Source organism: Electrona antarctica, assembly GCF_951216825.1.
Source record: "Electrona antarctica genome assembly, chromosome: 5".
In the NCBI taxonomy this organism is placed as follows: domain Eukaryota; kingdom Metazoa; phylum Chordata; class Actinopteri; order Myctophiformes; family Myctophidae; genus Electrona; species Electrona antarctica.
Window position 1 is genome coordinate 26,119,563 of NC_136810.1, and position 10,000 is coordinate 26,129,562.

The 10,000-nt window shown below is 49.2% G+C and overlaps 1 protein-coding gene across 3 annotated transcripts in view; it reads right to left on the reverse strand.

Annotated features, from left to right (window-relative positions):
- dusp8a (dual specificity phosphatase 8a) overlaps positions 1-10,000 on the reverse strand; it is a 91,763-nt gene that overhangs the window by 12,312 nt on the left and 69,451 nt on the right. The window contains exon 1 of one of the 3 annotated variants that reach the window (XM_079501350.1): positions 1,973-2,923. The exons of the other annotated variants lie outside the window; for them this stretch is intronic. Within the exon in view, the coding sequence (XP_079357476.1) occupies positions 1,973-2,090 (118 nt within the window). The 5' untranslated portion in view covers positions 2,091-2,923. Of the gene's footprint in view, positions 1-1,972; positions 2,924-10,000 lie in introns of those variants that run through there. 3 annotated transcript variants of the gene reach the window in all.

The window sequence follows — 10,000 nt, forward strand, 5'->3', positions numbered from 1 at the left end:
ACGTTCCCCACCTTATAGAGAGAAGAGGGTGTCTCAACACCGTCTCAGAATAACCTCTGACACGCACGCACGCACGCACGCGCGCACGCACGCACGCACGCACGCACGCACGCACGCACACACACTTAATTTACAACACCTCTATTTTCACCTGCTAACGTGTAATTATCTCCTCTCTCTCTTTCTCTCTCTGTGTGTGTCTCTCTCTCTCTACCCGGGCTGAACGAGTTTGACGCTTCTAGGAAGCACCAGAGCCTGGCTGTTGAGACAAATGGTGCATGCACAAAGACAATGTACACACAGAGTGTACACACGCACACACACATGTGAGCACACGTGTGCATGGTAAGCGTGTGTGTGTGTGTGTGTGTGTGTGTGTGTGTGTGTGTGTGTGTGTGTGTGTGTGTGTGTGTGTGTGTGTGTGTGTGTGTGAAGCGTGGCAGGTGTTGAGAGCTGGTATGGTAACTGCTCCAAACCGGCTCTCCTGATACGCAACCATGTGCAAACACTACAGGGTTCCCGTTTACATGCACACTGCAAACACACACACACGCACGTACATACGCACGTACATACGCACGCGCACACACACACACACACACACACACACACACACACACACACACACACACACACACACACACACACACACACACACACACACACACACACACACACACACACACACACACACGGAGCTCTCTTTCTTTCTTCTCTACCCTTCTGTTGCTTTTTTGTGTGTGAGAGAAAGGTGTTCTGTTAAACACCTGCAGTCAGAGCATGCATATTGATAACACAATTGCCACATGTTACCATTCTGCAGTGTGAGAGAGAGAGAGAGAGAGAGAGAGAGAGAGAGAGAGAGAGAGAGAGAGAGAGAGAGAGAGAGAGAGAGAGAGAGAGAGAGAGAGAGGCCGGAGCAGAGCAGAGAGGAGAGAAGGGCAGAGAAAGAGTCTTTGTGATGGTTTTTACATCTCAATGACCACAGGCTGAGTGCATGAGCACTATGTCATACTGCGGGTCACACACACACACACACACACACACACACACACACACACACACACACACACACACACACACACACACACACACACACACACACACACACACACACACAGAGCTCTCTTTCTTTCTTCTCTACCCTTCTGTTGCTTTTTTTCTTCCTCTTTCTCCCCCCCGTCCCTCCCATGATGTCATCCTCTAAAATCCTCTCCATTAACCTGGGCCAACAAACGGTAGGAACTCAATTAATGACCCGCGGGGTCATTGCTACTATAGCGTGTTCCAACTCACCCTCCCCCCCCCCCCCACCTCCACCCTCCATCTATAACAGTCCAACTCCCCCCCCCCCACCTCCACCCTCCATCTATAACAGTCCAACTCCCCCCCCCCCCACCTCCACCCTCCATCTATAACAGTCCAACTCCCACCTCCACCCTCCATCTATAACAGTCACCCCCCCACCTCCACCCTCCATCTATAACAGTCCAACTCCCCCCCCCCCACCTCCACCCTCCATCTATAACAGTCCCCCCCCCACCTCCACCCTCCATCTATAACAGTCCGACAGCCCCTGTACTTTTGGAGCCGCTGCAGGGCTGTTGTATATTTCTTTCATCCACAGCAAACGTTTATCCGGGGGTTTTCCCCCCACAACTCATCACACATCACATTAAACTGGGGTTTGCTCACGCTCTAAATACGGGCCTGTATAACATAACTTCCTTGTGTGTGTGTGTGTGTGTGTGTGTGTGTGTGTGTGTGTGTGTGTGTGTGTGTGTGTGTGTGTGTGTGTGTGTGTGTGTGTGTGTTTGAAGCACTGCAAACTCTTCCCGACATCTCAGGTAATAACCTCCCAAACCTCCGAAAACAAAAACAAAACAAAAAAGGATACTCTCCTATAAGTAAAAGCTAAGGTAAAGCTTATGGAGAGACCCCCCCCCCCACTACAGGTAGTCTAGGTACACACCTCGCAGCTCTCTGCCCTCCTTCATGCGACGGACCCTGATCTTCAGCCTCATGTCTGTGTCCTGCAGCTCGGGCCAGAAGCAGTCCTCCGCTGGGGCGATCACCACGTTCAGAGGCATCCCCGGCGCGACGTGCGGGAGCTCTCAGGGCTGACCGGACCCGTACCGGAAAAGTCCAAAAGTGGTCGGGGGCCTGCACCGGGGGGGCTGAAGACTGAACCCCCCGCACGAAAGAAGTGGAAGGACACCAAAATGGCTCTGGAGTTCTTCCTTTTTTGGTACGGCCGGGTCGAGGATACTTCCAAGCGGCGAGCTTTAAAAAGTCCAGAGTTGATCAAAAACCTGTGGCGCCCGCCAGCCCCCAAGTCCAAGTACCCTCTATACTCAGCTCAGCTCAGCTGCTGTTGCGATGTCCAGGCTAACCTGTAGTCCACACATAGCAGGGGGTTCACAACGAGAACCCTTGAGTACGAGGCACCGTATAGACTCCCAAAGCTCTGTGGACGGACGGACTAGACGGAAGCGCTCCTTGCAAAGTCCACCAGCAAGTTCAAGTCTTAAACGGCCCAAATTCCAATAGGAAAAACACAATGACCACAGAAATTCCTCCAACTCTGCAGCACTCCCCCCTCTGTCCGTCAGTGCTTACGGGGCCTGCGGTTCCGTGGTTCCGCCAGGAACGATCGCCACCACAGAGCGAGAGAGAGAGAAAATGAGCTTATAATGCCAGTGCCTGTTAAGCCCACAGTTGTACTCACAGCTGCCCTACAGAGTGGCTTCTGTGTTCTGTCTCGCTCTTTGCTCCGCTCTGCTCTGCTCTCTCTCCGTGTGTGTGTGCGTGTGTGTGTGTGTGCAGTGTGTGAGCCCTCAGCCAGGAGAGCAGCCCCCTATTGTTGTACTGTTTCCCTCTCCTCGTCTCTCATTCGCTCGCTCGCTGGCTTCGCTGGCTTCACACTCCTCCCCCTGTCCCCTTCCTCCTCCTCCTCCTCCTCCTCCTCTCTCTCTCTCTCTCTCTCTCTCTCTCTCTCTATCTCTCTCTCTATCTATCTCTCTCTCTCTCTCTCTCTCTCTATCTCTCTATCTCTCTCTCTCTCTGTCTGTCTGTACAGAGGATGACAGAGCTGCAACTCTCTCTTCACCGCTCGGGGGGTGAATGAGCTCACTTGCCGTGAGCTCAGACTCTACACCCCCCCCCCCCCCGCCCTCCTCCTCCTCCCCTCCCTCCTCTTCCTCCTCCACGCCACTACCTCCCTTGCGCCCTCGATCCCTCCCTTCTCTTGTGGAGCCAGCGCTCCATGTCATAGCTAATGTCTAAGGCATGTAACCACATTCCTTACTCACCCAACAAATATGCGGCCACCTCAGGGGCCCTCGCTAGCGGAGCGGGGCTCTATCTGCCAGAGGGAGAGAGAGAGAGGCTCGAGCTATAGGCCCGGGAGGAAACGGCTATATCTGGGACCTTTAGCACAAAACCTTACAGTACATGTGCTGCAAGCTGAACACACGAGGACATCGTACAGGATAATGAATTGGCCTGTAGGCCACTGTATGGCATTGCTGTCAGGCATGCAGAAACCGGGTCTGGCAAATAGGCCCTCATCTCGACCAGAGTCATTTTTCAGTTTTTTACAGATTATTAAAGTACAGAATGTAAGCTTTCATATGATGTATCATTCAATGAAATTGAAATGACCATTTTAAAATGATTGTGCCGTTTTACCCAAAGCTGAGAAAAAACCCTTTGAATGTTCACAACATTCACAAAACAAGCCTACTTTGACTTATAAATGTATACATTTAATTTTCCCAAATCAATAATCTGTTGGAATGAAAACCTTCTTCAACATTCAAACTGTGTTAATATGAAAAAAACGAAAATTATAGGCGAGATGTGGTCACCTATGTGTTTTTTTTTTTTTTTATCCCACGATTTTGCAACCGCTTTTTTTCACCCAGGGACAATTATCTAATGTAATCCTGGGCGCTATACACGTCCTCTGCCAACCTGGGGGGGCAGCGGACTGACCTCATGCTTCCTTCTATGCATGAGGAGTCCAAAGCTGCTTCTTTTCACCTGACAGGGGGGAATTTCCCCAGCCGGACGTAGCGTGTGGAAGGAACACGTTATTCCGACCAGTTCCTTTCCCCTCCATCAGGCGCCCCGGCTGGCCAGGGGGAGGTATAGTTTAGAGACCAGGATTACGGCATGTTTTTTGTGAGGGTACCTACCCTAGGGGACACGGGGAGAACATGTGAGGGTACCTACCCTAGGGGACACGGGGAGAACATGTGAGGGTACCTACCCTAGGGGACACGGGGAGAACATGTGAGGGTACCTACCCTAGGGGACACGGGGAGAACATGTGAGGGTACCTACCCTAGGGGACACGGGGAGAACATGTGAGGGTACCTACCCTAGGAGACACGGGGAGAACATGTGAGGGTACCTACCCTAGGGGACACGGGGAGAACATGTGAGGGTACCTACCCTAGGGGACATGGGGAGAACATGTGAGGGTACCTACCCTAGGGGACATGGGGAGAACATGTGAGGGTACCTACCCTAGGGGACATGGGGAGAACATGTGAGGGTACCTACCCTAGGGGACACGGGGAGAACATGTGAGGGTACCTACCCTAGGGGACATGGGGAGAACATGTGAGGGTACCTACCCTAGGGGACACGGGAGAACATGTGAGGGTACCTACCCTAGGGGACACGGGGAGAACATGTGAGGGTACCTACCCTAGGGGACACGGGGAGAACATGTGAGGGTACCTACCCTAGGGGACACGGGGAGAACATGTGAGGGTACCTACCCTAGGGGACACGGGGAGAACATGTGAGGGTACCTACCCTAGGGGACACGGGGAGAACATGCAAACTCCATATTCAAACTTTTTGTGTTTTCTCTTAAATTAACGTCCTACTCGATCATACTACAGTGTCACACAAAAGCATCAAAAGTAGCAGATCCACAAGCTCGAAACTTGGCGCGAATCGGCGCGTTTCAAGCTTGTAGATCTGCTACAAGCTACTTTTTAAATTGAATCCTGAAAAGTAACAGTTTTGGCTGTTTTTAGCTGCCCCCATTTGCACATACTTTCTGCCAGGCTAACGCCCCTATATATAAGAGAAAAATTGTCAAGGTCATTCCAACATGTTTTCCAAAAGAAAACAGCAGCCCATAATAATGCAGCTCACATAAGCTCTTCTTGCTTGGCTAAAGATTGCAGTCTGGCTATTTTCAAATAGCCAAAATTAAACAGAACACCCTACCCCGCCAAGGACCCCTGGGGTTCCCCCGGACCACACATTGAGAGAAGGGGATACGTTGTGTGTCTCGAGAAGAGCATACGGGCGTTAATTAACACTCCTCCGATTTCATTCACAGCCCATAAATAAATATTTCTCTGTCTGCTCAATCCATCTGTGACTGCCATGTTCGTACACTTTTTCGTGCATCTTAGACGCAGCGCTGTGAGCGCGGCGGCGCGAGCACCGCGCGGATGATTAAGATGGTGTCAGTCTGTTGAAAGCTCGTGTGTCCTCGGAGGGCGGAAGGAGTAGAGTGTGATGCTATTTCACCACGTTTCCTGTGCTGGCTCTCGTCTTACACACTTGTGTTTGGACACGATGTGCTCTCGTCCTCAAGGATGAGACCGCGGGACAGCCAGGGGTCGACAGAGGAGAGGAGTCTGTCCCAGTGGTCGACAGCCATATTATTGCCTCTGACAGCCTACAGACTCATGATACTTGTACTATGGAATGACAAACATGTAGGCCACAAGTCCAGCTACAGAAACAAAGCGGCTACAGAAATGGTAGCGTATGTTAACTTCAACAATAATGGGGTGGTTGTATTTGGTCTCCATGCATGCTCTTCTATAGACAGTATTCGCAAGGCAGCCATGTTGGCCCCAAGGCAGCCATGTTGGCCCCAAGGCAGCCATGTTGGCCCCAAGGCAGCCATGTTGGCATCAAGGCAGCCATGTTGGCATTTGCATTGAAAAAGCAGGGTGGCAACCAAGCCCCGGCCACAGAGAGGAAACATTGAAGCGAAATGGACATGGTAGCCGAAAGTAGGTATAGGTAGTGCAGCTTGAGCGCCACTGGGCCTAGCTACGTCTCTATGAGTCCGTATGTGACGCACGCACGCGCACGCACGCGCACGCACGCACACATGACTCGCGGTGCTCGTTCATGCTTTCTGCCCGGTGTGTTCATGAGAGCTCCATTGAATTGAATGCGATTCTATGGCGTAGATAGGCCCACAATTTGCAGAGCCCACCACTTTTTCCAACCGCAAGAAGAAGGGGTGAAAATGCCTCATGAGTGAGCAACTCAATAATAATAATAATGATAATAATAATCGTTATTTATAGAGCACCTTTCAGACACAAGTCCAGTTCAAAGTGCTTTACAAAAAAAAGGGTAAAAGACAAAAGTAAAGCTTCGAATCTGGTCAGTAGAATCCGTTAAAACTGAAAAAAGATAAGGTTACAATAAAGTCAGTTAAAAGCAAGGACATAGAAATGGGTTCAATGCAAGTGGATGGGAGGAGAATTCAGATTCCGTCTCTATTATTTATAACTTTATGGTGGCAACTTAACGGCAAGATGGCCGCCATGTGAATATGGTCTACTGAGACATTTAGATGGGGTCAAAGGTCATGTCTCACCTAGACACACAGGATCTGACACAAACTCTGACCTGATGGTCAAGATTCTATTTATTCCCATAGCAAGCAGGCTATCAGCTCAATGGTGAAAAAAAGAAAGCAGCACTTGCGAAAGAAACCAGGTCCAAATCCAGAGAAAAGTTACATCTGAGAGTCGGTTACATTTGTACTATAGTCTACTCTGGCATTGCCATGTTACACATCCCACAATTTTATACTACAGCAATCTGGACAGTCTCATTCTCGTTATGTAAATTGAGGGGAACGGGTTCAGCACATTACGTATAGACACTACAAACCAGGCCGCCCACTGACTGGCTTTTTTGTTAACAGGATTTGGCCTAGTTCTGAACTAAGGTGAATGAATGACCCAATCCCGTCTGTGCAGCTAAAGGGGGCCAGCTGCACGTCGAGTGACCTCACCATGGCATCACCAAAGACCCCAGAATGAGCAGGACACTGGTGAGAACAGCCTTATGTCACCCCCAAAGACCCCAGAATGAGCAGGACACTGGTGAGAACAGCCTTACGTCACCTCGCCGCTCCAGTCACAGAGACAGAGGGGGGGAGGAAATAGGTCACTTGCCGATGATGATGAGCAATGAGCATTGTAAAACCCAGACCTTTGTCTCCTAAGAGTGACGAAACCACACGCATGTATGCGCGCACACACGCACACCGCACACGCACACGCACACACACACACACACACGCCACATGCACAGATACACACACGTATGTTTGCTGACTGTGCGCACATAGAGCTGTCATTATCGTGAACTTTTACTTGCCGACTCATTTTCATTCAAGTCATTTTGTGATGCTGTACTATAATCAAGTGGGGTGTTAATTTAAGTAGAGATTAGAGATTTCTGCCCAACAGCAACAATATCTATATCCTACTATAAATGCGCCACGTCTCTGCATGTCTGCGTCTGTGCGTGTGTGTACGGTTGTAATGCACGTAACTCGAGAACCGTTTGCCCCACCGACTTCTAATTCGACACATGCGTTCCACACCCCCGCAGGGAGTTCAGTGCCCGGTATCGAGTCGGTCGGACCCACGGTTCTCCAGAACCACCACAAAAGGCTCTGCTCAGGCTCTGCCAGTGGGCCTCCCAGTGATCGAAACGTTGAATTCTATAAATAAAGAGAATCCTGAAGAAGAAACAAACATTAAACCTATAGGAGCAACAAAAAAAGAAAAAAGGAGGGGACCAAGTATATTATATAGCCCTGAGGGACCCCAGCCAGATAACTGTATAGGGTTTCAGTGGATAAGAAGAGGGAGGACACTCATGCACAGTGCATGGTCAACTGGGGTCAGTGCACAGCACCACGTAGACTAGACTTAATTTAACCGCACGTGTAAGAAGTCAAATTAACAGTCCATATTTAAGTGTGTGCACCTCTCTGATACACCAATCACCACCACAGTGTGAAGACGGCCTGCTTCTCTCATGTGTCTGAGCCACGCGGCTCCAAGCCAACAGTCACAGCCTTTTAACGAGAACAAGAGTCTAAAAAAGCCCTGCCAAGTTTCCAAACGTCAAGCGACGATTCCGCATTTCAAGAGGGACGTTTGAGCACCCTCACAATTGTGTGCTCAAACGTCATTGGATTCATTTAGTGTGACAATATATGCAGTAAAAAAAGTATAAAGCAAGTGTGTGTGTGTGTGTGTGTGTGTGTGTGTGTGTGTGTGTGTGTGTGTGTGTGTGTGTGTGTGTGTGTGTGTCATCAGGTAGAGCTTTGAGGAATGAACTTTCGTTCAACTTTGACCCCTCTATCACATGGAACTATTTTTTGGGCGTAGTGACGCAAAAAACATAGTTCCGTGTGATAGAGGGGTCAAAAAATTACGAAAGTTGCACTATATGGTACTGTAGAAATACAAATGACACTAGTTTTGTGAATGTGAACTAATTTACTTTTAATTAGTGCCCCCCACAAAATGACCGGAACTACTTAATATTTCACCAAAACCAGAGCAGAACTCCCACCACGGGACTCGGGCAATCAATTAATACAGTTGCAACCACTGTATTAATGGCAAGTATTTCATACAACTTAAGTTCAAAAATTCTGAACTATCCCTTTAAACCTGGCCATGGACGCTTTGTGTGGGTAGATCACTCCATGCAACTGCTGTAGAGTAACAGCATGAGCTTATTGGCCTGTATACTGCTTTTTGAACAGGCAAGTTAGTATAGCGCCTCCTCTGGGTGAGTACCTATATGTTAGTATAGCGCCTCCTCTGGGTGAGTACCTATATGTTAGTATAGCGCCTCCTCTGGGTGAGTACCTATATGTTAGTATAGCGCCTCCTCTGGGTGAGTACCTATATGTTAGTATAGCGCCTCCTCTGGGTGAGTACCTATATGTTAGTATAGCGCCTCCTCTGGGTGAGTACCTATATGTTAGTATAGCGCCTCCTCTGGGTGAGTACCTATATGTTAGTATAGCGCCTCCTCTGGGTGAGTACCTATATGTTAGTATAGCGCCTACTCTGGGTGAGTACCTATATGTTAGTATAGCGCCTCCTCTGGGTGAGTACCTATATGTTAGTATAGCGCCTCCTCTGGGTGAGTACCTATATGTTAGTATAGCGCCTCCTCTGGGTGAGTACCTATATGTTAGTATAGCGCCTACTCTGGGTGAGTACCTATATGTTAGTATAGCGCCTCCTCTGGGTGAGTACCTATATGTTAGTATAGCGCCTCCTCTGGGTGAGTACCTGTATGTTAGTATAGCGCCTCCTCTGGGTGAGTACCTATATGTTAGTATAGCGCCTACTCTGGGTGAGTACCTATATGTTAGTATAGCGCCTCCTCTGGGTGAGTACCTATATGTTAGTATAGCGCCTACTCTGGGTGAGTACCTATATGTTAGTATAGCGCCTACTCTGGGTGAGTACCTATATGTTAGTATAGCGCCTCCTCTGGGTGAGTACCTATATGTTAGTATAGCGCCTACTCTGGGTGAGTACCTATATGTTAGTATAGCGCCTACTCTGGGTGAGTACCTATATGTTAGTATAGCGCCTCCTCTGGGTGAGTACCTATATGTTAGTATAGCGCCTACTCTGGGTGAGTACCTATATGTTAGTATAGCGCCTACTCTGGGTGAGTACCTATATATGTACGGCCTTTATTCATGTAACCAGTTAGTATAGCGCCTCCTCTGGGTGAGTACCTGTATGTACGGCCTTTAGTCATGTAACGGGCGTCCTATTAGCACAAACACGGGCAAACGTCAGGTCGTCAAATGACCCCCCGGGCTGTCAGACAACACAGCCAGGGGGGGTCAAATGGGACACAATCCTTGAAATGAATCCATGACAGAGAG